We start from the raw sequence: 26,390 nt of genomic DNA on the forward strand, positions 1-26,390 counted from the left end.
AAATGTGACATTTTACTAATCATTTCTTGTCTTATTCAACAATTTACACACATTGTACTCAAACAGTCTGTTGAACAACAATGGTCAGATACGCTGCTACTCCAGCCAACCAAGCTAAGGGTAAATTGTTTTTTTTTTTTTTCGTATTCAATGACACTAAAACGACTTTTGATAAATTAGCCGCCAAGTCCAGAGGTTCCTATCTCCGTGTTCACGTAAGTTTGAACAATACAAGTGAAATCGTTTTACCAACTCGCTCTTTATATAGTTCAAGAACACCCACGAAGTTGCTGTCGCTATCCAAGGCATGAAGTTGAGCAAGGCTTATGCTTACCTCAACAATGTCAAGGAACACAAGCAATGTATTCCTTTCCGTAGATTCAACGGTGGTGTCGGTCGTACTGCTCAAGCCAAGGAATTTGGTGCTACTCAAGGTCGTTGGCCCGTCAAGTCTGTCAAGTTCATTCTTGATCTCTTGAAGAACGCCGAAAGCAACGCTGAGGTAAGATAATAATCAATGGGTGAGAAAGAGATACTTACTTATTTATAGGCCAAGGGTTTGAACGTTGAAGAACTCTTCATCTCCAGCGTCATTGTCAACCAAGCTCCCAAGCACCGTCGTCGTACCTACCGTGCTCACGGTAGAATCAACCCCTTCATGTCTTCTCCTTCCCACATTGAAGTCATTCTTACTGAAAAGGAAGAAGCTGTTCCTCGTGCTACTGACAAGAAGGTTGTCAAGCTCAATGCTCGTCAATTAGCTCGTAATGCCCGTCTCTTGGCTGGAAAGACTCGTCCTGTTAAAGCTTAAAGAATAAACAAAAATAAATGAACTTCTTCATAAATTTAACGTGTGAATGCGAATCGGTGTTATGTTTTTATTAATGTGATACAAGGAACTCTGTTGTCTAGGAAATAGACTGATTGAAAATTTTTAAACCTTCTTCTTTATAAAATGACCGAAGTAACCTTACCTGCTGACGAGAAAGACCGTACATCTGTTGATGACTTGCCTAAAACGAAAGAAGACAAGAATGATGATGGCACAGGCTCAAGCGATGAGGACACTAAGGAATCTTCAAAGGAACTAGGATTGGTCATCAGCGCTTTACAGTCTACTGTAAATCAAAAGAAACAAACTAAAGCTCCTCAAGTAGAACCTGAAGGAGAAGAATCAACCGAAGACCTTCGCAGTCTGACGGTTGAAGATAGTGAAAGTGACGCTAAGAATAGTATGGAAGATAATAACTCTATATCCACTTTGGCTACCTCAAAAGAAGAAGAAGAAGAAGAAAAAGAGGAAGAGAAAGTACCTATTCCCCAAACATTCGAAGAAATAGTCCAGGATATTGTTCCTCCAACACCTGGTATACCCCCTGAGAGACAAAGCTTAGATTTTGGCGCAAATGATGATGTTGCGGATATTGATGGTCATAGTGCAAATCTCATAGCTCTAAACAAGATTAATGCAAAGGAAATCAAGGCAAATACACTTTCACCACGAGACCAAGAGAGAGCAGGTAAAGGGTAATAATTCTTATTCACATCTTGTTTACCTTTTTTCTATCAGATGAACCTGTCCTTCGAGCGGTGCGTCATTTGTTTAACAATCGTTTTATGAAAGCAAAGAAACTCTTTGAACAGCAAGCTGAGCAGTAAGATCCCAAGTAAACAATATAGTGACATATTCCAGAGGTTATACTGAAGCATCCTTTTAAAGTGATCCATTATCCGCTTTAGGTTTAGGCTCCATGGCATTCTTAAAAGGTAATTTTGAAATCAGCTGATCAAAGGCCAATCCGATATCAACGTATATTCTATAGCTGTCATGACGACGGACGATTCAATGACAAAGAACGCTATTGATGTATTGACGACGACATACAGCATTGCCAGTGCCCAAATTGATGCTGCAACGAAAAAGAATATAGGCAACTCTGTATATCAAGCAATGACATCTTACTACAACTACATCAAATTTTCTCGCGGATCAGGAGGCTTACCTTCAAGTCCCAAACCGGCAACACTCAAGTCGATTAAAAAGGAGAATATCACATTTATCCCTAATGGTGTATTGAGAGCTCATGTTGCAAAGGCCGAATGCTGTCTTCAAATTGCCATCTTGCAGTTGCTTCAGGAAAATGTGATGGGTTATATAAAGTGCGGAATGAATTTGCGAAGAGGTATATATATAATATATAGAAGGAATAGTGACTGACATGACTATTCATAGCCTATGCAAGCTATAGTTTGGTTTGGCAAGAATATAAGCGTATGGGCCAGGTTTACAATGAATTTATCGATCGCGATACCATTTCTGGAATACAATTTGGGTAACTAAAGGGGATGAAAAAGCCAACCTAGAGAACTAAATGATTTCCTTGTATAGTATTGGTGCAGTTCATCTCGTCCTTTCTACTCTTCCTCAAAAGATCCTTCGAGTCGTATCAGCTTTTGGTTGGAAAGCTGATAAACATCTTGGCTTTGCCTTGTTGAAGCTTTGTCTGGAAGACAGAAGAATTCGTTCACCTATGTCATCACTTATGTAAGTGTATGATAGTTAATTATAGCATGTATTAATATTTTTCAAGGCTCTTGGCTTATTATACTGTTCTTACATCACTATGCCCACAGATGTTATCGGATGAATATACACAGCCTGCGATTGAGGTAGAAAAAAAAAAGCTATGGTTACAGGACATGAGCTGATTAAACTTTTTGTATAGACCCTATTGGATGCTCAGAGCACTTATCCAAATTCTGCATTCTTCCTTTATTTTGCTGGTCGCACGTCTCGTCTTGCACGCAATCTAACACTTTCTTCACAATCATTCACATATGCTATAGAAATTAGCAAAAGCGAATGGGCCGAAGTAGAAGTCTTACATATTTGTAATTATGAGATTGCATTCAATCATATGATGGAACATAACTGGGAGGAGGCTGCTAAGATATATGATATGTTATACAAAGACAAGTACTGGTCTCCAGCCATCTTTCGCTATTTGGCAGGTGCATGTTTAGACATGACTGGTAATCGAACAGATGCGATCTTAGCCTATGCAGAAGTTCCTCAGCTCGCTGGTGCCAAATCACACAGTACAGCACTGATTGAAAAATACGTACAGCGTAAAGTGAACAATTTTCAGGATACGGGCTATCAAGATATGGACATGTCTCTCTGTGCTTTGGAATTCCTTTACATCTTTACTGGCTTTGATTTCATATCGGATGAGTCAATGCAAAAGTCATTAGAGGCAACGGATAAGGCGCTGAGCAGCATTGCAGAAGCAGAAAAAACGGAATTCGGCATCCGTGTGAAGGAGCTATTACCAGATACACCTCCACCACAGTATTTTGATCAGCGTGGTGTTTTGCTTCTTCTCAAATCTGCTCTATTTAACGCAATGGGCCGATATAAGGATACCATCATTCATCTCAACTGGATTATAGATCACAAGGACAATATCGTGTACGACAAATGGGTTGTTCCCTTCGCCTTTTGGGAAGCAGGCGTTACTGCATGGGGAATGGGCAACAGAACAAGAGCTCGATCCTTCTGGGAAACAGCCTTGAAATTCTCCAAATATGATTTTGAGTATCGGTTAGCTATGCGCGTCAATTTGGCGATTACCAAAGCAGAAGAGCTTGGTGTACCAAAGCCCCAAGATCCTGATCCAGCCAAACGTTATAATGCCCTCAAGAAAGAAAAGCAACATTCTGGTGACTCTATTCAAAACCAACAAAGTTCAGATGAATCATCCGTTCGATTGAGCATGTCTGATAATCAAGTAGAGACATCATCATAAAACTCTTGTATAAATATTCTTTCTGTAATAAAGTTAGTGTCGATATGCATCACACGCACCTTCTTTGCATTACTAGAAATGCATTGTAACACAGACCTGATGTGTCATTGACCTTGGGGAAAAATGGCGTTTGTTGTTTAGTCAAATAAAAGGAGAAAGGAAATGATTATTCTGTTCCATCTTGTTGATTTTGGATGGAATAAGTAAAGCATCCTTGGCTTCAATATGACTCCAGATAGTTGAAGATTCGGGAGAAAATGAATAGAACATGCTTTGATGAGTATAAATGAGTTTTGAAATATCTGAACAAGGTACAGTGGGATGATTTCAATAAAAAGACAAAAGTAAAACTTATTCTTCCAACTCGAGAAGAAGCAAGGGCAGGGTATCAATATTGTTAATATAAAAAATGACCTTCCCCTTTTCTGGCATTTATCTGAATTTTAAGTTTATAAACGATACAAGAATCGGGAAGCATATTTTTCCTTTTTCTTTTTTCTTTTTTTATCTTTCTCTCTCTCTTTTTATTGACGCGTTAATTGTGTAAATTATTAAATAAATGCAAGCTGCTCCAACTTCAACAAACAACGAAAATAAATGGAGATTTGCTCAATGCTTTGGAGACAAGGGAGAATCAGACGACATTACAGAAGGTACACAAAAGAGAGAAAAAATAGACGCACAGAATGATTACAAACTTAATTTGCCTTGTAGCCGATATTATCTCTGCTGTTGAATTTGACCACACAGGAGATTACCTTGCAACGGGTGACAAAGGTGGTAGAGTAGTCTTGTTTGAACGTAACGAGAATGTGAGTACACTAGATTGAATAAAACAGTTCTTGACTCTTTTACCCACCGTAGAAAAAAGGCTGTGAATATCGGTTTCACACAGAATTTCAATCCCATGAGCCAGAGTTTGACTATTTGAAGAGCTTGGAAATTGAAGAAAAGATTAATCAGATCAAATGGTGTAAAAGACAGAATTCTGCTCACTTTTTACTGTCAACAAATGGTAAGCATGATATAGAAAGATGACTATGAACTTACTATTTTTCAAGATAAAACCATCAAACTTTGGAAAGTATACGAACGAAGCCTTAGAGTGATTAGCGAGTCAACCATGATTACCGAAAAGCCTAAGCTGAGTCTACCCAAAATGAGCTACCAAGATACTATTGTCGCTGCTATTCCACGACGAATCTATGCAAACGGTAACTAGGACGGAGTACGAAAGTGGCATGATATTTAACCATATTTTTTGTAGCTCATGCTTACCATATTAATTCGATTTCTGTTAATTCTGACAGTGAAACATACATTTCTGCTGACGATTTAAGAATCAATTTATGGAATTTGGATATTTCTGATCAAAGCTTTAGTAAGTAAAGGATTATCTTTTTGTAGACAGGCGCTTATTCTAGTCTAGACATTGTTGATATCAAACCAGCAAATATGGAGGAGCTCACTGAAGTGATCACCTCTGCTGAATTTCATCCACAACACTGTAATTTATTCATATATAGTAGCAGTAAGGGAACCATTAAATTAGCGGACATGAGAGAGTCTGCTCTATGCGATCAAAATGCAAAGGGTAAAGAAAAAAATATATAAAGTACCTCTACGCCCCCGGACTCATCGCGGCGCATAGTCTTTGAGGAGGCTGAAGATCCATCCAGCAGATCGTTTTTCTCGGAAATCATATCTTCAATTTCTGACGCGAAATTTAGTAATGATGGAAGATATATTATATCTCGAGACTACTTAACGCTAAAAATTTGGGATGTCAATATGGAAAAGAAACCTTTACGAACAATCAATATTCATGATAATCTAAGATCCAAACTATGTGACTTGTACGAAAACGATTGTATATTTGACAAGTTTGAATGCTCATTTAGTGGCGACGGAAAGTATGTGATGTATAAATGATTGTGTATGCATAACTTACTGTATCCCTAGCAACCTGATGACTGGTTCTTATAGCAACAATATTCATATATTTGGACGTAATGATGATAGTGAAGTGGTGCTACAAGCTGACAAGAGTGTATTTAAATCCAAAAAACTGGGTGGTGCAAAGGCCATGAACAATCGTACTATTATCGGTCAGACAAGAGCTACACGTCGTGAGGCAAATGACTATATGGATTATAATAAGAAAATACTTCACGCTTCTTATCATCCTAGAGAAAATACCATTGCTGTTGCTGCTACTAATAATCTCTTTATTTTCACGTAAGTGCTGTTGTATATTGGCTTCATTTAATACTAACTCTATTTTTATTAATTTACATAGTGAACAATAAATTCACTTAAGCATTTTATTTGCATATTAAACAATTTTAAATTCGAAATATAGTTTTCTTTTTTAAGAAAACAGGTGTATATGTATGTTTGCGTGTAGGATTAAGAAAGAGGAGATACTGAATGCTTTCTAAAAAGAGGTCCACTGTTTGCATCCAGTTCTTCTGATTGACGAGGACTATTTCTATTCATAAGCGGTGCAGATAGACTTGGAGACTGATAATGGTAATTCATTGGCGAAGGTGGACCATACATGGGTCGCATATGCGACATGTGAGGACTTGATGCATTACTATTTAAAGGTGGATGCGGTGGAGGTGTCATGCATGGTGATGTATTATTATTATTATTATTATTTGTTGGAGCAGGGAAGACAGGCATCATACCCATAAAGTTCATCGGATTCATCATGGGATTTACGAATGGCATCATTGGCATACCATATCCGTTAGCATACAGCATCATCTAGGGGGAGATATTAGAATGGATTAATTAATAACTAGGGGTATGTATACCTGATGCTTCATGATCTGCTGCTGTCTTTGTTCTAGTATCCTCCGTTCTTTTTCTCGTTCTATCCTATCTTGATAATGTTGATTAACTCGTTCGGCTACTCTAAAACCATTTCCTTCCTTCTTGTCTTTCTCGCGCTGGGAAATGACACCAACTAAACCTCCTTGTGGAAGACCCTCTTTCTTGACTGGCATTTGTATAAGAGGTTGACCAGTTGCTTTAGCATATTCCACTTGTTCTTTAGCACTCAGATGTTCGCCAAGATAAGTATCTAATAGGCTATTTTGAGGAGCAAAGTGATCACCTAATGAAGGGATCAAGGGGCCATCAAAGTCAGAATCGTACGAGTCATCATCATAGGGGTGCTTTGACCTATGTTGAGGGCTTTCAGCACCCTGCATTTCATTGTTCCAATCCAGCTCCCATTGGCGGTTGTGGTTATGATAGCTATTGTTATGGTGACTACTGTGCGTACTAGATGTAGTAGATCTTGATTCGCTTGGTCTGTCGAAGGATAGTTTAGCTGGTAACGAGTATTTACGCTGATGTTGCTCCATTGGCAGATCTAAAAACTTTCCAAAATCGCCAGTCAAGTCGAAATCACCAAACAGGGAGGACTCTTGATTGTTTGAGCTAGGTGATTCATTTAATGAGGAGCCATGTCTAGCATTCACTGGTACCGATAACTTGCGAATGTGCTTTTTGGGTATAGTGTATTCTTCATCCAGACTGTTTGAAGTTGTTACAGAAGAGGAAGATAATGAGCTGGAAGCGTTAACTACCGCTGCTGCTACAGCGGCTGCAGTAACATCTTTAGGCACATCAAAGCCATTACCAAAGTCAAAATCGGGAATAAGACTATCTGCAAACGAGGCAGGGGAAGGCGTGGCAACAGTTGAGTTGGTCCTGCTATTTGTCTTTCTTCCGATGGGCTCATTATCACTATCATATTCCTCTTCTTCATCTTCAATATCCTCGTCATCTTGGTCGCTTTCATCACTAGAGTCAGCAACATGCCTTGCAAACTTGAATGACAAGTTAGTCGAGTCTGTCTCAGAACCATTCTGTTTATCACCGTGAAGAGCCGCAATATTGTCAGAGCTGGACCGTTGTTGGGTTATCTGCTCATCACCATCAGCTGATATCACTGTAATCAAAGGTAGACTATTTGCCCTTAGTCCTGTAGGTCTGATCACTGGAGGTTCTAAAGACTGACTGTTCTTGATGATTTCCATGAATGTTTCCTCGATATGCTTGACTGGGATAGACGCAATATCCATAGTTTTTATCACTTGATCAACTTCAAGAAACAGTCTTTGTACGCCGCTTGATGTTTGCATTGGCTCACCAAAGTTGAGCGAAGATGGATTCAAAAAGTCATTCAGCAGGCCAAGCGGTCGTCCATAGAGCTTAAACTTGTCAAACATGCTAAAGAGCCACTGAATTGTCACTTCACATTTATCTGCCATAAACCAGCAAGTTTCTTCTTTATCATTCACTTTGCAATCAACTCTAATCATGGATCCTTTTTCTATCAACTGCGGTGACTCTGGATAGATAGCGTAGACATGGCTTATATCAGATAACGTCAGCAGGGGTGTCTTTGATCTCTTTGATCCATACAATGACACATGTTGTGCCTTGTTTGCTTTTGTCTTTTTCCCATCAGGCAGTACCACCCAATACTTTTTCCATAACGTTGTGCCTGGCACCCTTACTTGAAGGTAAGCCGAGTTCATACTCTTTCGCTCTTCAGATTCCTTGCTTATCAATAGCTTATGCGTAAACAGTTGATGTAATCTTTGCTTTTCAAAACATGACAATCGGATGGCGCTCACCCATCTCACCATTGTTGCATAATCCGAGGTCTCAAACATAGTTTTGGATTTTGTGTTGCTGCAGAGAGTGAAGACATATTTTGTCTTTTTATTACCACCTTCAATGCTTTCACCATAGATTGTAGCTGTATCCATGATTTGTGTATACGTTGGCATTATACTGCTTCCAGGTGCTTCCGCGTCCCATAAGATGAGCGTTGATCCACTTAATTCGACAAACATCTTTGTCTTTGTCTTTTTTTGTTGGCTATCATCCGAGCTGAAGGAGACCGTGCTACTGTTACTGCATTCTGTGTCATTATACCGCATCAAATATCCTTCGATATAAACTTTTTGTGTAAAGGCTTCAAATAATCCAATAAATGAGGTCATTTCTGAATTGTTCACGATCTGCGTCTCTTTACCGTTGCTATGGTCAGATGCTACAAGAGGTGAAGATGTCGAAGAAGTAGGAGTGGAAGCTTTGATAAATCTCGATGGTCGCATACTGGTTGCTCTTGGCTGAGTGTTTTTAAACGCTACTGGTTTTAAAGGCACCTTTAATGCAGATTCGGAAAGAGAAGCTTGGGCTAATTTTCCAGGATGAAAAGAGGGAACGGGTGGAGCAGACGTTATTGGACCATTTGATTCGTTATTGTTAATGTCACCTGGCGAAGATGCACGACGAAGGAAAGGGTTTTGTCTAGGCATCTACTAGAGTGGATCAGTATACACATTGAAACTTAGGATTTTACACACACCTTTGTTTAAAGAGAAAGTAGCAAGCTGATGAAAGGGAATTAAAGAGAAAGAAAAGAAATGTCCTTGAAAGACTGCATGCTCCCATTCATATATTTATATGTTTATCAACAAATGAGAATTGAAAACAGGGGATAAAGACGATAAGGGGATGTGCAAAAAAAGGGAGGGAACAATATCTGTTGTTTTTATCTAAACAGTAAAGGGGCAACTCTTTCCTCCTAGTCAAAAATTTGCTCCTCTTGCTTTTCTTCTATTTATGGCGGTAATATGCTTAAATAGAAACAGTTGTTTATTAACTTGATAGGGTAAAATGTTCTGCTGCTTCATATCATAAAGGGCATCAGCCTATGATAATAAAAAGGTAACCCTGATGGATAGCCCCATGTCATTTCCTTCAAAAGAACATTAAGGTTTGTAAAACACTCCTATACCTGCAGAATAAAGCATTTCATTTTTACTTTTTGTTCTATTACAGTTCTCTTTTTAGTGGTTTTTCTTTCTTTCTTTCTTTATTTTCAATTTCTGCAGATGTGCATATGTGTAACTCTTTTTCTTTGTCTCTCTCTCTTTCCTCCTTTTCAATGTTGCTCCTCTTGCGTCAATTATAAATATATACCCACGTGATTTAGGATGAGTTCTTTCTTTAGAAACATACATACACACACAAATTAAACATGGCCACTTGGATGTTTAAATGTCTTACAGAGAACGTGGATTTTGCTTTCAAAAAAAAAAAAAAGGAGGGGCTCTTTAGCATGCAACTATCCATATCTACCTTTATCCTATGACGCTTTAATTCATAATAGACTCAGGGCACCACAAGAATATAAAAAGAAGGGTTAAACATTAATCTTTTATTTTTATAACTTCTGTAAACGTCTATCAATCTCTTCTGAGAGTCTGATCACAGATTGACCCCAGCTAGATACTATCATCTTTATATGATGGTTTATGGTGTTTTGATAGTCCTTTAAAGATAAGCAAGCTGCAGACTTTTCAGAATCAGTTACTTCTTTGAAAAGTTTCTTTTGGAATTGAACTCTAAATAAATCCTTTCCAGCATTGACTACGACTTGCATTTGTTGTAAGGATTGCTTAGACGCTTCTTGTAACTTGAATAGACACGCCATCTATTTTGTTAAGGTTAATTGATATCAATAAAGGAGAATTGAGTAGGGTCTTACAAGACTATCTTTCTCGGCTGCCTCAGCTGCTTTTCTTTTGGCTTCTTTGCTAGTCAGTCCTAAAGATCGGTTGATGGCCTCTACCAAGACAAGAGTATAGCTGAATGCCTATATACACTTGGTAAGCATGTGAAGGAATATCTTGTATGTATGATTATTTACTTCCAAGGTATTGAATACTTTGTGAAATGTATTCCAACTAGTGTTGTTTTCTGAAAACGATTCTACATTACAGACTATAAATAGCCCTAAGAGATCCACATTGCAATTTTTTTAGGTTATCAACTTACATTGTTCCTGTATAATGGATATCGCCGAATTAAGCTTGTCCGTTGCTTCAGAGGCCTTGTTTGCTTCAATGGATGCTAACGCGCTTGCAAGATGGGTGATGTAGCTGGCCAAGTAGTGCTCTTGAACAGTAATGTTTTCTTTGATATCATCAGCTGCAATGAACTTTTCAGCCTCTTGTACCAATGCATTTAGGTCCCTCTTTTCTTTAGCAGCACAAACGGCGTCCAAAATATTCAAAATGTAGCTATACATTTGAGCCCATACTTTGTTGGTGCTTTTTGCAGGCTTGCAAATCTCTTCGGCTGAAGGTTGATCGCTGCTATTGTAGTTTGCAAACACTTTAAAGTCTCTGTTATCAGACGCTGCTTCAAAGTGCTTATCATCATATTTTAATTCCTTGACATCATTCTCATTAAAGTACTGAACAGCATATTTAGCTTGGAAGGAAGAACGGATAAAATCAATACGCTTAAGTTCGATTTGCGTAACAGTGTGCTGAAGGGAGGTGTCAAGGCGGCGACGGAACTCGATAAACTCTTGAATCTTGAGTAGAATTAATTATAACTGATAACGAACCTATAAAGCAACATACCTTGGAATAAGTGCCGTATTGATATGCTTTTACAAGCATTTCAGGAGTCTATCAAATGTATTATAAGCTTTTCTCCTGGTTATTGCTAACATGGTGGTGATATCATACCTCTACTTCGTTTCCTCTATAGATCTGCATGGAATCAACTAGAACAGATTCTATATCGTCACTGCATCCAAGGGGGATAAATCGATCCGTAAAATAGTGTCTAATGAAAAAGTCAAATTAGTGATATTGCCCTTTATATAAACATCCCTACATTTACATCATAGTATCGAATTGTACTTGTTTAATTTCCATCGTCTTGTAAATCTCGAATGGACGCTTGTAAACGCCTAATTTTAAGCAAGTTATTATTAACACTTTCTTTGTGCCATAAAGGAATTACCAATCATCAGGTACAGACGGACCAACATTAGCTTGATTCTAAAGTTGTAAACACTCTTTGCCAAGGCTATTTCTAATAGAGAGATGGCCTCTATTATAAATGAGCTCTGTTCGTGTTGGCAATAGAGATCAAGTAAAATATGACTTGCCAAGATCACAAACTCATCTCCATACTGTAATTCTGTCCTTTCCAGTTCTTTTCCGAGAGGCAGAGCATCTTGATACTGTTGCCAAAGCTCATTGACGACATCATGCGCTTGCTGTATATCTGATGTTTGATGAAGACCCAAAGAGCGTTCAAATTTGCGGATATTGATATTCATATAAACGTTCTTGACTTGAGTGGACATATCTGAGGATGGCTTTATCAATTCCTTCATAGACTGTATCAAATGACTAGCTTTCTCCTTATCTTGGCTTAGGGAGCTAATGTAGGCCTGGATATCTTCAAACGCACAACTCTTTGATCCAAAGCGAGCAAAATAAGAAGTGATTTTTTCCAAAAACAATTGCTGATCTACAAGATAATAGGTAAGGATAACCTAACAAAGACAAGATTATATACCTTGATTGATACCAATCTTGTGTAGTCTATGTATAAACTCCAATTCAGCCAGGAAAGGTCCTCGCTTGAGTATCTTGCTGTCAAGGACCATATTTTGTGTTGTCATAATTAAATTTTTGGCATCTTCTATTACTTTTTCGGGGCTTTCCTCTACTACTAGTGCCTCTACTGCTTCAAAATAAGCTAACCAACTGAACCAATCATCCGAGTTTTCTTTTTCTAAAGCCTCTTGACTTTGAACAAGTACTTCTGCCCATCTTTTGCTGTCACGAAGCAACTCAGACTTGATCTGTCTTACCTCTGGATCTCTGAGAGCCTTCTTGCCGAGTTCATTATTCAGCAAAAGATCCAATGCTTCCTTATTCTTTTTCTGATCCATCAAAATAAGTAAATAGAGACGCAAATGCTCTACTTCCTGCAACCTCTTTTCCTCTAAGGCCTTTGCCATCATACGTTCCGCCAAGGTATAAGATAGCATGTTTCCATTTTGACCCTGAAGGGCCAAGGACATGATGGCCCAAAAGAGATATTTGTCGTTTTTGAATACTCGCTGTAGCTTCACAGCTGCAGCCTGTTGTCCTTTGTAGTCATTGTTGCGAACCATGGCCATGAACCATTGGTTACCAAATTCTTCATTCTTTGGTTGTTGATTTGCCGCATTTTCATATAATTCAACAATCATATTGTCTATCAAAACATGTGGTTATGTCCCTGGTCAAGCAAACAAGTACAATACTTTACGCTTCCCAAGTTCTTTCAAAGCTAATGTAACAGCTTGAAGAGTAGGTTCATCGGTTGGAATTGCCTTCTTGACCTGTTCGCACAGTTGCAATGCCTCGCTGTCTTTTCCTGAACGCACAAGGGTAAGTGATTTCAAAGCCTATTCCCCCAGTGTGAATGATGAGTTTTATATTGTGATATTCTAGTGATATTTGCCTTGACAAGTGGCCAGTCTGGATTCTTTTTCAATAACTTGGCACAGTGTTGTAAAGCTAATTTGTTTTGCCCTTCATCAATTGCCTCTATTTTTTTATATAGTTATAAGCACCTCTCCCATAATAACCAGCTATTGTCACAACTAACCATAGAGTGGTCGAAGCTTTTTCTCGGTAGCATAGTCCATAGTCATTTGGAGCTTTACAAAATAAAAGACAGAAAACGCGTAAAGATGATGATGGTTTCTGGTGTATTACTAACAAGCCACCTAAATGTCTATAAAAATCACAAAAAGCTGTTACTTCAAGTACACCCTAATGTGAGCAAGAGCTAAATGATACAATATTTTTATTTAAATGGACTCGTGATTAGCAGTAGGGACAGGGGCAGAAGGTATCATAGAGTCCTTTCTTTTACTCTTTTTGAATATCTTTTGCGTATGCTTTTTCATATAAGTGTGCTTCAATTTCTGGTATAGGGTTTCAACTTTATCGGTACAGTTGTATTTTTCGCAAAACTTTTGTAAAGTTTCTTTGAGAGGCTCGTCCTATCGAATGAAATAGTATTAAAGAGGGGGGTTCTTCATATCCTAACCTACACTTACCATATACATGACCAACAGCCTATTTTCTTTGGTGTCGTTATCAACGACTACCTTGATGAAGGTGAGATAGTTGGGGAGATTTTTGTAGTATTTTTTTATGTCTTCTTTGGTTTGGGGAGTTGGCGGACGAGCATATGTAATTTGATTGTCATTCATAGGTTCTTCATTGTTCAATTCTCTTGAACCAGACGAGGAAGGAGAAGGAGGCGCATCGTCATTTGTTTGACGAGAAGAACTGCTTCCCGCGAGTTCATTAGAGTTTAAAGGAACTTGATTATCAGAAACACCAATCGTCTGAGAAGATAAGGAAGACAGTTGGCTAACAAGGGCATTGTTATTCATATAGTTTTCTTGCATGGAATCAGGAGAAGGAAAACGGTTTGCTATATCACTTGAAGAGTTTCTGTTGCTGTAGGACGGAGTATCTTGCTGTTCTTTTATATGCTGCTGTGAAGAAGTCAATATGTCACTTAAAGTGTTAAAGTCATGCATTTGACCTTGTTTATCATCATATGTTGTGGTTGTTCCTGGCGCCAAGTCTGTAAATAATATATTGGCTGGCTTGTTCTCTTTCTCCTTTGGAGCTTGTGGTTGATTGGGTAACAATAATTCATTATTCAAGCTCATAGGAGGTGGAATAGAGGTTGATCCCCACATAATTTGTTTGTCATCATCCAAGTCAACTAAGAGATTTGTAGAGTTGCTGTCATATGTTTGTTGTTGTTGTTGTTGTTGAGGTGGAGGCTCTAGCAAATTGTTCCCAGTAAATGTAGGCTCGTCAAGATTATCAAAAATGGTATCCTTCCATCGACCTGCTCTTTGTTCTTGGGCTATCGGTTCGCGAAGACTATGGCGGGTATTTTGACGCAATCCTTTATTTGACTTGCGATTCTTGTCAGAACTTGGCCTGTTAGGACTTGTCCACGTATTACGCAACGATTCTGCATTGGTAACAGGAGTTGGCTTGGTTCTTGGTGGAGATTCGGGCCTGACTTTGACGACAATATCTTCATCGTTATTGTTAATATCATCCCAATCGAAACTTTCGTCAGTACTAATGACTGATGCCACACTTGACACATTCTTATTTTCATAGCTGGCGGATGTCGCCTCATGGATGGCGGAAAATGATAGAGGAGAAGCAGTTCTATCAGCATTACCATCGGTTTTTGGTTGATCGGTCGTATTTTGCAATTTATCATCTACGCCAAGTTGAACCCACTGGCCATCCTCCTTTTGAGTCCAATAAGGAGTTTGCTTTTGTTCTTCAAGTACTTCATAAGCAAAGCCTTGAGTGCGAAGATCATCCCAAGGAACATAGTTTGAAGGTTCACCCCAACCATCACCTTCTACAATCAATGGGCTATTTCTATAGTGACTCGTTGTCTGACGGAAGTGCTGCTTGGGAGGTGCTGGTACGCTTTCAGCAGGCTTAGACCAAAAGTCTTTTGCCGTGCCACTGCTCACACCCCATCCACCAAGAGTAAGTTCTTCATCATTCATGACAGAGATTGATCCGTTATCGTTGAAATCTTTTGAGAAGATGGCAGGTGTGGTAGGTCGAGGTGATTCTCTCAATGATGATATTCTGTGCTCTTTCTTCAAAGGTATGGTAGTTACTAATAAAAAGCATCAGGAACAGTAAACATAAAAAGATATTGACGAATTTACCTGGTGGGGGTCTCTGCTCTTGTTGGTCTTCCTATATAGAAAGAAAGATCAATGGTTTAGATATATATATGATAATGGGCAAAGAGAGGAAGACTAACTTGCTTGATTTGTTCAATCAATGTTGCTAGCTCTTTGGTTGATAAATCGAGGTGCTTTGCCAATAGCATGACCTGCTGACCAGTCAAGGTAATGTCAGATGGAATTGGGCAAATACAAGGGTCGGTGGTGTGAATAAGTGCATCCATGCTTGCCCTGTTTAACACGATGTTTGTTGGTGAATTTTGACTGTTGAATGCTGCGATTGGTTTGATGTCGTAGTTGTAGAGTTTTAATGACTGAATGTTATGATGAATAGCGTTGCAACAAAACTGATAAATATCAGCAGGTTCTACTTTTCCACACGATTGGATGAGGATATCTCTTACAGACTTGATACACGATAAGTGAGGCGTGCTGTTTGCTATGGCTGAAAGGAATGACGACTCCACATTGGTGCAATCTACTAATTCCAATTTTTTCAAATGCTTTTGGCTTGAGAGGAGTGACGACAATCCCTCATTTGATACAAGAGGGCAGCGTTTAAGTCCAACCACTTGCAACGACTCCAGCCCACTGCCTAAAGCTTGCAGATCGCTGTCTGCAACGTCCATATTTTCCAATAAGAGCACTTGTAAGCTTGGTTTCCTTGTTAAGAAAAGGTTGCTGCCAGTCTTGTCACTCCCGCGAGGCAAACCACCTCCTTTTATCTCCAATCTTTGTATATAGGCGCAATTGTTCAAGATCTGAAAGACGCTTTGGCTCGTCACGCTTGCCTCTAGATGGAGAGTCTTGAGGCTAAGGAAAGCTCCCAAAAGACTTGTATGATTGTCTTTAAATTGTGCTGCTTCCGTGATGGTGAGTTTTTCCAGCTGTAAGCAATCAGGTGTACACAGTTTGTTGACAATGGAGAACTTTAGGTTTTTCAAAGAAATCTGCAAATCTTTCAAGTGAATTGCTCTGTTGATCAAGGACGTGACCCAGGCGTCGTCTATATCGAATTCACCATCCAAGCGCAAAGATTCGAGCCTTGGGAATAAAGTGCTCAAGCTGATTGTCTTTTCACGATTGTTGCCAATGATATGAAGATGAGTTAGCTTTGGTGCAATTGTAGCCAATTGGTCCAATTGATGAGCCTCTAGTTGCCAACCATAACAAGTCAAACGCTGAATATTTTCACAAAGCTTAGCGAGCATAAAGATAAACTTGACATCAGCTAAAGGCCTTGCAGCTTCTGCTGAATGACGGTCAAGCGTGGATCGTACGACAGTTTTGAACACACTATCAGTTGGAATGTCCAAATAAGCCAAATACAAATCTTCAACAAGCAAGGCAAGCTTCTTGGATCTACTGACAGCTTTTACAAAGTCACGAAGGTCATAAGGCCTTTCAAAACGAGGTGCTTCCCATAATACTTTAATAGCTGCAATAGACCAATTACGATGAATCAAGCAGGCTTCATATTTATCTCTTCTATTGTCTAGTAGACGACAAATGTGTTCCATGATATGTGTTGGTAAGCTAATAAGGCTTTCTTTTGGTTCTTCAAACTGAAAGCTTTCCCAAAGCTGTTGGTCATCAGTCATTTTGATAGACAATAAAGAATTAAAGAAAGAAGAAAATATTTTCCAAAAAATTCATTTATCCGTTTTAAAAAAGAGAAAAATATTTCTATAATAATATAATAAAGAGAAAGAAAAAATATACTATTTCATTGTGTAAGATTAAGCAGTAGGAGCAGGAGCAGCTGTACGATGTTGTTCCGCTATAGACAAGATAGACATGATTTGATTTTGTTGTTCAGCAGTTAAATCTTTCGTTAAGAGGGTATAAGAAGGAGTATTATTTTGCTGCATGTTTCTAAAGACTTGTTCAAATCTGATATATGGGTCAATTTCATCCAATGGTGATTCAAATAATATCTCTTCTTCCAGCTCGTCTTCCTCTTCACCGCCAAAATCTTCAAAATCATTGTGACTGTTTTGTGCTTGAGAAGCTAAATATTCCAAATATTCATTGTCTTCGTCTGGTACATCATCATCTTCGTCTAAAAGCTCTTCTTCTTCGTTTCCACTTAAATAATCTTCAGCTCCAAAGTCGTCATCAAAGTTGCCATATAATTTTTCCATGTTCTCACGGTTTTCCATCGCTTTTGGTAGTGATTGGAATACATTAATGATACATGTCAACAGTTGAGACCAGCCCATACGTAATGAGTTTGGTATCATGTCCATTGGTAATTCTAATAAGGTAGATATGGTCACAATAACAAGCTTCTTATCGTGAACTCTTGAGAACTTGGATAGTGTGTTAAACCATAATGTAAAGAATCCTTGAGTCCAATTGTTCTCTTCAAGTAGATTAAGCGTAATGACAGGGTTATAGTACAAACAGTTGATGACAACTTCAATACAATGAACCTTGAATTCAGTTGTTTTCATAGATCCAGTAAAGATGTATTGGAATGCTAAGTTGAGGAAATGTCCAATGGACATATCAACATGACCTCTGCAGTTCAACAGGACAGACTCCATTAACTTGCATGCACAAATTCTATCTTGTTCTCCTGTTCTATCACTCTTCATCACTGTGTCAATGATATCAAACATCATATGTTGTACTTGTCCATTCTGTATAAATACATCTTGTCCGTATGAGATATAGTTATCCAAAGGTGGCAACATCACTTCCATATAGTCAATTCCTCCATCTTCCTTGAATGCTCTATATATCAGCTCAAATACTCCCCACATTGTAGGTGTCACTCTCTTGCTTGAGAATGTGCATGAATCAATAATTTCAAATATCTCATCATACAAGTCCAAGATCTTCTTTTCTAATGTATATGTGATCACAGGTAACAACGCATTTTCTAACTGTTGAAGGATTTCTGGTGTGCTCTCCAGACTGAGAATGAGGGTTCCAATCGTCTTCAAGACACCCATGGCTGCCATTGTTTTGTCGCTTAATTCATCAATGTCTCCATCAAATTCATCATCATCTGCACTGTTGAGTGCATTGTTTTGGTTCAAATCCTCCATAATACGCAAGAAGGTGTCTCTAAGTTGTGTACAGAGTTGAACAGCAAATGGTGTCAATTGCTCTGCAAACACTTCTACAAACTCCTCCATCACATTAGCCAAAGTATCAATATCGATTTCATTTGTCAAATTCAATAACTCTTGCATAATAAATGGAAGACTGGGTGCCATCGCGTTACGGACACTCTCATGACGGATCATAGGCTGTAAAGCAAGACATGCTTGAACACGAACAGCCAATTCAGAATCACGAATACAGTCTGTCACATATTGATACAAGGCAGCCAAGTTTTGCTCATTAGCAAAGTCCAAATCACTAAAGTGTCTTGTCAAGTCACAGGCACGGGCTCTCAAGAAGGGGTACTTGCTCTTGAATTCAGGAAATACATGAGTCACAAAGAAAGGTTCCATCATGTTGGCTACAGGTGAGTTCTTTTGGAGGACCTGATAGGATAAGCCACCAATCATGCAAAGTGCACCGTCCTTTTCTCTTGGGTTCTTTTGGTCTTCAGGAGCTTCCAGATATCGGTTCAAGACACCATTGACAAAGTTCAATATACCCATAAAGGTGTGCTTTTTACGATCACGAGCCAAGTCGATTAAGAAGTTCATGGCGTTTGTTTGAGGGGAATGGAAATCTTCGAGAGGGTCTACCTTCTTGTGTACAAACTCAACAGGGTCTTCGTCCCAAAGCTCTTGATCTTCATCAGAGAAACAGAGCTGAGGGAAGATAAAGTGTGCTACGAGTGTATCCACGTGTGGTTTGAGTAATTGCCAGGTTGTCTTGTTTTTAACACAGTCAGCAAAGAAACAAGATGTCAAAGCCAAGCACTTGCTAGGAATCCAAATTTCCTTCTTGATCCAGCATTCGATTTGGTTCAAATAGGCTTGAAGAATGTTGGGCGCAAAATTGGCAGAGAAGTTCTTGGCAAAGCTGTTGTACTCGGGTGAACTACGAGGCATGGTAGCAGGGTTACCATATTTAGAAAATAAACGATTCAAGCAGTGGTATGCCCACTTCTTCGTCTTCCACCAAGGATATCTTTCGCGTTCATCAGCATCAGCAGGTAAGGCTTGATTTGGAATCTTCTTTTCAATCAGCTGCAAGAACAAAGTACCCCAAGGAACAAGGGAAGATGGATCTTGAAGACACTTGGGTAACTCGGTTTGAATACCAGTGTGATAAATCTTTAAAGCCAATTTAAGCATCTCTGCTGCTTCCATACTATCTGATGTGATCAAGCTGGAGGCAATATTTTGAACAGCAGGGAAAGTGAGTTTGACCAGTTGTCTAAATGGCTCTCGACGTTCGCTGGTTCTCCATCTATATCAACAAGTTAGATATATACTTTAAAGTGATGTGTGTTACTTACTGGTAAACCTTGACTACTTCACGTAAAGCTAATAAACCAACATAGACTAAACGGACATCAGTAGAGGTCAAGAATTTTTCAAGTTCGCTGACAAAGTTTGGCCATTTATCGGGAAAGTCATTAGTTAAAATAGTGTTCAAGGTGGAAGTCAATTGTACTCTATAGAGTTTGGTTAGTTTTGTATTGAAAACATTGTTTTGACACTTACTGAACTTGATTAGGAGCAGTAACCAAGGCTTGAAGGATAGTCTGTTTCACCATGTTACGGTCGTCATCATTAATAGGAACAGCAGAATCGCGTTGACCGTCCCACGCCTTGTTTAAACGATTTTTAAAGTAAATAGCAGCTAAAGAAGTATAAGCCTTGGTTGTTTTGTATGATAAAACGATTTACCTGCTTGTCGAGCGCCAAGTTCCAACTCTTCAGAAGCAAGGATTTGTAAGACAATCGGTAAGAATCCGTTATTTGCTTCAATCTATAATAAGAGAACACGTCAATAAGGCCTATTGTTTAATTGAATTGTTTACATTTCTAATGTTTATTTCTGCTTGTTTATGAATATTGGGATCAGAGTGGTATGTTGCCACGAATAACTGATAGACTGTGTTCTGATCCATCCTTCTCTCTCTCTTTGGCTCTTTCTTTTGTACCTATATAAAAAAAAAAAAAAAGATTTTTCTGTCCTTTCTTCCCTTTTCAACGCCAGTTGTTGTGACTGTGAGATTTTTCAGGGCCGAATCTTGTTAAAGAGACAGATTGTTTAGAAATACAAAGAGTGAAATAAACCCCCTTCAAAAGAAATATAGAGATAATAATGAAAAACTCCTCTTTTTCTAGTATAAATATATAAAAAGAGTAATGAGGTGCATGTGAGTAATAAAGATCTCCCAAACATGGAGACTTCTTTTTGCACACCCCCATTCTGATACAGGGCTTGAACCTAAAACGAGATAAGAGACACAATAAAACTGTTTGGAGACTATTTCAAAAATAGTGGTAGACATTTTTCAAGAAACAAATGTAAAGTTGAATAAGACACATGCTTATCCTTAAATATGATTAGATTGTTTTTCTTTATTAAAGTGTAAGCGGTAGTTTCTTGATCATCGCGTGGAGCAGGAGTAGAGAAAAATAAAGCCTTTTCTTTAATTGTAGTGCATGAAAACTTTTTTTAATGAGTGAGGAATACTTGTTTGTAATTGCTCATAAATAAATAAAAAGATGTTGTTTTGACGGATGCCCTGTATAAATGTCGATGATACAGTGAAGGTAGCATTCCGAGGAAGCCCTCGGAACATTAGCCTATTTTTTGGTGTATATGATGTATGCCCTCATTTCACAGTTTGCAATGGTCTCTTAATAGCAACAATCTCACTTTAGGTTAAAACTTTATATTAGGTAAACACAAGTTGTGTGCTTGGTTTGGAAAGGATAAGATTTAGCTAAAGACAAACTTTGCTTGGGCTTGTTTTCAGATATATATATACTATGAAGAAGACTCATTTAAAAGCAAGAGCATAAAGAGGGCCAGGCAAAAGATAAAATGACAACTAGTAGATAATACTTGTAAAGGCTGATATGACTTGGCTTTAAAAGAGTACATGTCTTTTATTTGAATATTAGACAGAGACAAAATAGCGCAGACACTTTTATAATAAAATATCAAAATAATAATAATAAAAAAAGATAAACAAATAGGAGACTGAGCTAATGTTTATATATATATATATATATTAAGGATGTATGTTTTTCACAATGATTAAACACGTCAAGCGAACACCTAAAAAGGAAAGTTACACTGATTTGCGTAATGACATCTTTGAAATGACGAACAGCTCAATCTGACGATATAAACACATTTGTGTGTGGCTAATTGAAAAATGAGCTGAAATACAATTGACAATATGGATAGTAACTAACTAATTTAAAAAAGCTTAATACCAATGGTTACGATGATCAAAATTATTCGTCATGCAGCAGTTTGTAACTCTGCTACAAGTGTGACTTGACAGATCAAATCGATTTTTCTCTCTTTTTTTCCTTGTATTTTTTTTAAAGATGTCCACTGATACATCAAGTCATGCCTATACTTCTGTTGATGATCTCTCTAGAAAAAATAAACCGCCCCTGGGAAGACATGTCTTGAATAGCTTTGAATCTGTTCCTCAAGAAGGATGGCAGTTGATAAAAAAGTGGATTGGAAAGAGACAAGTTTCAAATAACAAGCCGCCTATACGAAATATTGAAAGGCAAGCAGAAGTAAATACGGTTACACCTTTAATCATGGCCATGTTCTTCACAAAAGACGAAGATAATCAGAATCGAATCCCTATATTCATGAACAATATCACAGTTCATATTACAAAGGCCGAAGAGGATGAGTACAGAAAAAAGAAGTTTGGTGTAACAGTCTTCAAGATCACTATACGATATGGATCTGGACAAGACAAGCTAGTGTGGTCTGTTTATCGATCCTATTGGGACTTTGTCAAGCTCCACTACAGATACAGGAACGTGTCTTTAGCCAATTTACCCCCTTTCCCAAGTTTGCCAAAGCACTACTTTCAAAGACAACGCAGATCACCGAACAAAAAGAAGCAAATAGAGCTGAATAACCCTTTGAATACCCCTGCGTCCCTAATTGATGAAGAGACGGTGATGGAGATGGTGGATAATACCCTACATCTTGCTGACAATGAAAATACAGCTTCCACCATGTCACCACAGATATTTGAAGTCGTCAAGGCAGATAATGCAGTACTAGAAGCATTAGAAAATTACTTGAACCAACTCGTTTCCTCTATCTCACCATGCGGATATACCAATCGCATCTGCCGATTTTTAGAAATATCAACACTTGGGCTATACCTTGCAGCAAAATATCATGGAATTCATGGGAAAGAAGGTTTTGTTGTTCTTCAAAGTAGAACAGACAAAGAACCCAAATATGTACGACAGTCCTTACATAATGGGCTATTCTGTGTTCCTGCTTTTATCAACAGAAAGCGAAAGCCAAAATGGTTAATTGTTAGAGACAGCTATCTGGTATTAGTAGACGATCCAAGTGAGGTAAAGGGAGGGAACGTATGCAGGATAAACTGTTGGATGAATTAAATGTATAATAGATAGATGCATATGATGTCTTTCTATTTGATCAATCCTTTGATGTACATCGCTTATCCTATTTTGGAGACAAACCCAACCATTACATAAATAACCCCAAGGCCCTCAGTAACGCGATAGCTAACGCATCTCATTGGACATCTAGTAAATCTGTATTGTGTGTCAAGAATAGACAAGGAGTATATCATTTACGAACTAAAAATGAAAGGCATGCAAGATTGTTTGAATTGTCTATCCAGAGCATGATGAAGACATCCATTTGGTGCGAGAATCATAGGTTTGGTAGCTTTGCTCCAGTGTGTCATAACACTTCTACTGCCTGGTTTGTGGATGCACGAGACTATTTTTGGGATATTTCTGTAGCATTGGAGAACGCGAAGGAAACGATTTATATTCATGATTGGTGGCTAGTAAGTGTATAAGCACAATAAACAAGTAGGATTATACTCATTAATCAATAGTCACCCGTAAGCTTCAAACTTTTTAATAATGTAATATATGGTATAAACAGCTAACTTTACCATTTATGTATTTTCTTGTGTATAATACAGGAATTAGTAAGTACAACAACTTTCTTTTATCTGCCAACTTAATCTAATACAACATTCCACAGTATTTGAGAAGACCTGCTTCAGGAAATCCAGAATGGAGATTGGATCGACTATTAAGACGCAAAGCACATCAAGGTATAAAAGTGTACATCATCATGTATAAAGAGGTTGCCATGGCTCTCCCCTTGTACTCCCATCTTGCCAAGCGTACTCTTTTGGCATTATCACCCAACATTTATGTACAACGCCATCCTTCAAGAGCCCTCGATGTCTTTCATAAGGACAGTATCTTTTTCTGGGCACATCATGAAAAGATATGTGTAGTAGATAACGAGATTGCATTCATTGGAGGCATCGACAAGTGCTTTGGTCGATATGATACGCCAGGTCATATTCTAGTAGATGACTTCAGCCCTGATTCAAATGGTGATCGTGCACAAATCTGGCCAGGAAAGGACTACTCAAATCCTCGTATTATCGATTTTCATACACTCGACAAACCATTTGAAGACAACATGGACAGATCCACACTACCACGTATGCCTTGGCATGACGTTTCTATGCGTATCGTAGGCCAAGCTGCAAAACATGTTGCCCGACATTTTGTTCAGAGGTGGAACTATTTGCGCAGAAAGAAGCCATCAGCTCCTAAACGTCCTACACCCATGCTATTGCCCGTACCTGATACAAATATACCATTAGACCCAGGCGATGACCGACTATGTCACCCGCATACTTGTGACTCATGCAAGGTTCAGATACTGAGAAGTGTTTCCTCTTGGAGTATTGGCTCGGTCGATCATGTGGAGCATAGTATTTTGGACGCCTATATTGAAAGCATAAGGGAATCAAAGTACTTTATATACATAGGTAAACGTGCAAAACTTGAACTGTAACAAAACAAAGTTGCTAATATATGCAATATTAGAGAATCAGTTTTTCGTTACGTCAACAAAAAGTGGAAACACGGTGATTGAAAATGGCATAGGCGAAGCAATTGTCAATCGTATTATAGAAGCAAGAAACAGAAATCAAAAATGGAAAGCCATCATCATCATACCGCTCGTGCCTGGATTCCCAGCTAACATTGATGAAAACGAGGCCAGAACAGTACGCTTGATCATGCAGTGTCAATACCTGTCAATCTCCAGAGGACCCAATTCCATATTTGCCAAATTACATGCTGCAGGCATTACAAACACTCACGAGTACATCAATTTCTATGGCTTACGTAATTGGGCAGAACTGAATGGTCAGTATGTAACTGAACAAGTGTATATCCATGCCAAGGTAATAAGCGGAATATTTTTATTGTAAAAAAAAAAAGTTTCTAATGTATAGATAGGCCATGATTGTGGATGACCGTAGAGTGATCATTGGTTCTGCAAATATCAACGAGCGCTCGCAGTTAGGCACACGTGATTCTGAAATCGCGGCTTGTATTGAAGACACAGAGTATGTGGATTCTATGTTGAATGGGGGACCCTTCAAAGCAGGGAAATTTGCACACAGTCTTAGGATGAGATTGATGTGTGAGCATGTCGGACTCGATGTGGATCAAATGGATCGTGATAAATATGTGCATGGTGACCTTTTAGCAAGTCAGTATCTAAAGCAACCTGTCTGGGATGAGGGAGCGGTTCATGATACGAAGAATACTACTGACTGTGTACCATCTTATATTCAAGTGTGTGTCTCGCCTGCTGATGAAATCATTGAAAAGGAAAAGATACAAACTGAGGAAGAAAACAAGGCATCAATCAAAGAAGATATCGTTTCATCCTCAAACAGTACATTATCCGTTCATGACCTTCAAGTAATAGAGCAAGAAAAGACCAAAGTGGTCAACGAATGCAAGAACAACAGCATCTCAATGGACAGAGATCCTTTGACGACGACTTCATTCAGCAGCAAAGAAAGTTCTCCGTCACGCCCAAGGTCCGTGTTTGGCAAACGTAAAAGCTCAAAAGAAGACCACTTGAGCTTTTGGGCAACGCTTGACTGTGACACAGATAACAATGGAGATGTCAGGGCAGCAGCAGAAAGACAAGAAACCCCGTCATACCCCAAGTACTATTGTAGCCCTAACGTGATGCCTTTATTCTTTGAAAAGGACGCTGAAAGACTTACCGTCGGCCAGGTGTATGATATACTAAAAGACCCACTGGCCGACGCCTTTCAAGAATTTTGGCACATTCTTGCTAGGTCCAACACTGATCTGTTTCGGCGGTCCTTCTTGGTGGCGCCTGACAACAATATCAAGAATTGGAACCAGTACCGTCACTACATAAAAATGGCTAAGCTATTCCTAGGCCGCACAGATACCAAGCACGGAGGTACAAAGACAACCGCCGCTGCTGCTGCTGTGACGACTCTTCCCATCATTAAGCACGGTGGTGAAACGATTTATGACTTGCTGAAGCATATCAAAGGACACCTGGTGATATGGCCAAGTTACTTTATGGAAGAAGAAGAGAACGAGTTTTTGTTTCCAATGGATAAAATTGCTCCACTTGAGATATTTGATTAATATTTTATAATAAAAAAAGTATAAACAAATCATAGCTCGATTTTATATGAACAGCAACAAAAAAAAACTACATAAGAGTCATAGAAGCAAAACGTATTCCCTTGGTTTTCACAACAAACTTAAGCATGGTTTATGAATACTAGGAGTAAATGTCTAAACCCCAGAAGGAGAACCGTGTTCGATACGGCGACAAAATGCTTGAGGTCTGCCACATCCACGAAGGATGCCATTGGCGATCTTGAAAATATTTTTTGAAGCGTTTATATCCCGTTGCCAAAGCAATCCACATCCTGTGCA

At 38.7% G+C, this 26,390-nt stretch overlaps 9 protein-coding genes across 9 annotated transcripts; 4 read left to right on the plus strand and 5 right to left on the minus strand.

Annotated features, from left to right (window-relative positions):
* Positions 1–80: 80 nt before the first annotated feature.
* RHIMIDRAFT_232527 (ribosomal protein L22) lies at positions 81–811 on the plus strand (the record flags this gene model as incomplete). The annotated part of the gene is made up of 4 exons (XM_023607760.1): positions 81–120; positions 181–215; positions 269–502; positions 551–811. 4 exons carry the CDS (start codon positions 81–83, stop codon positions 809–811), a joined length of 570 nt encoding a protein of 189 aa, XP_023470798.1.
* Positions 812–949: 138 nt separating this feature from the next.
* RHIMIDRAFT_2990 (uncharacterized protein) lies at positions 950–3,905 on the plus strand. The gene is made up of 8 exons (XM_023614313.1): positions 950–1,520; positions 1,571–1,655; positions 1,721–1,767; positions 1,824–2,183; positions 2,234–2,333; positions 2,390–2,545; positions 2,592–2,670; positions 2,727–3,905. The coding sequence occupies exons 1-8, from the start codon at positions 956–958 to the stop codon at positions 3,807–3,809; spliced, it is 2,475 nt and encodes an 824-aa protein (XP_023470799.1). The 5' UTR covers positions 950–955; the 3' UTR covers positions 3,810–3,905.
* Positions 3,906–4,317: 412 nt separating this feature from the next.
* RHIMIDRAFT_252975 (protein phosphatase PP2A regulatory subunit B) lies at positions 4,318–6,470 on the plus strand. The gene is made up of 9 exons (XM_023610986.1): positions 4,318–4,462; positions 4,524–4,621; positions 4,674–4,824; positions 4,871–5,023; positions 5,077–5,190; positions 5,239–5,403; positions 5,461–5,722; positions 5,772–6,047; positions 6,109–6,470. Exons 1-9 carry the CDS (start codon positions 4,369–4,371, stop codon positions 6,116–6,118), a joined length of 1,323 nt encoding a protein of 440 aa, XP_023470800.1. The 5' UTR covers positions 4,318–4,368; the 3' UTR covers positions 6,119–6,470.
* RHIMIDRAFT_3034 (uncharacterized protein) lies at positions 6,204–9,260 on the minus strand. Its single transcript, XM_023614419.1, has one exon. The coding sequence runs from the start codon at positions 9,155–9,157 to the stop codon at positions 6,605–6,607; it is 2,553 nt and encodes an 850-aa protein (XP_023470801.1). The 5' UTR covers positions 9,158–9,260; the 3' UTR covers positions 6,204–6,604.
* Positions 9,261–10,068: 808 nt separating this feature from the next.
* On the minus strand, positions 10,069–13,356 carry RHIMIDRAFT_232531 (uncharacterized protein; the record flags this gene model as incomplete). Its single annotated transcript, XM_023607761.1, has 12 exons — positions 10,069–10,338; positions 10,393–10,500; positions 10,555–10,628; positions 10,683–11,226; positions 11,276–11,323; positions 11,384–11,483; positions 11,541–11,610; positions 11,664–12,179; positions 12,228–12,914; positions 12,969–13,107; positions 13,170–13,249; positions 13,311–13,356. The coding sequence occupies 12 exons, from the start codon at positions 13,354–13,356 to the stop codon at positions 10,069–10,071; spliced, it is 2,682 nt and encodes an 893-aa protein (XP_023470802.1).
* A 150-nt stretch (positions 13,357–13,506) lies between these two features.
* RHIMIDRAFT_3089 (uncharacterized protein) lies at positions 13,507–17,209 on the minus strand. The gene is made up of 4 exons (XM_023614583.1): positions 15,537–17,209; positions 15,439–15,469; positions 13,768–15,386; positions 13,507–13,710 (listed from the first exon to the last, which is right to left on the minus strand). Exons 1-4 carry the CDS (start codon positions 17,058–17,060, stop codon positions 13,516–13,518), a joined length of 3,369 nt encoding a protein of 1,122 aa, XP_023470803.1. The 5' UTR covers positions 17,061–17,209; the 3' UTR covers positions 13,507–13,515.
* On the minus strand, positions 17,199–20,506 carry RHIMIDRAFT_232533 (ARM repeat-containing protein; the record flags this gene model as incomplete). Its single annotated transcript, XM_023607762.1, has 5 exons — positions 17,199–19,839; positions 19,889–20,047; positions 20,097–20,235; positions 20,283–20,364; positions 20,417–20,506. The coding sequence occupies 5 exons, from the start codon at positions 20,504–20,506 to the stop codon at positions 17,199–17,201; spliced, it is 3,111 nt and encodes a 1,036-aa protein (XP_023470804.1).
* A 73-nt stretch (positions 20,507–20,579) lies between these two features.
* Positions 20,580–20,890, minus strand: RHIMIDRAFT_252983 (uncharacterized protein). The gene has a single exon (XM_023610987.1). It carries the CDS (start codon positions 20,808–20,810, stop codon positions 20,586–20,588), a length of 225 nt encoding a protein of 74 aa, XP_023470805.1. The 5' UTR covers positions 20,811–20,890; the 3' UTR covers positions 20,580–20,585.
* A 1,061-nt stretch (positions 20,891–21,951) lies between these two features.
* Positions 21,952–26,205, plus strand: RHIMIDRAFT_210012 (phospholipase D/nuclease). The gene is made up of 5 exons (XM_023607166.1): positions 21,952–22,958; positions 23,015–23,422; positions 23,626–24,433; positions 24,492–24,853; positions 24,909–26,205. The coding sequence occupies exons 1-5, from the start codon at positions 22,173–22,175 to the stop codon at positions 26,091–26,093; spliced, it is 3,549 nt and encodes a 1,182-aa protein (XP_023470806.1). The 5' UTR covers positions 21,952–22,172; the 3' UTR covers positions 26,094–26,205.
* The last annotated feature ends 185 nt before the right edge of the window (positions 26,206–26,390 follow it).

Source organism: Rhizopus microsporus, assembly GCF_002708625.1.
Source record: "Rhizopus microsporus ATCC 52813 unplaced genomic scaffold scaffold_1, whole genome shotgun sequence".
In the NCBI taxonomy this organism is placed as follows: Eukaryota; Fungi; Mucoromycota; class Mucoromycetes; order Mucorales; family Rhizopodaceae; genus Rhizopus; species Rhizopus microsporus.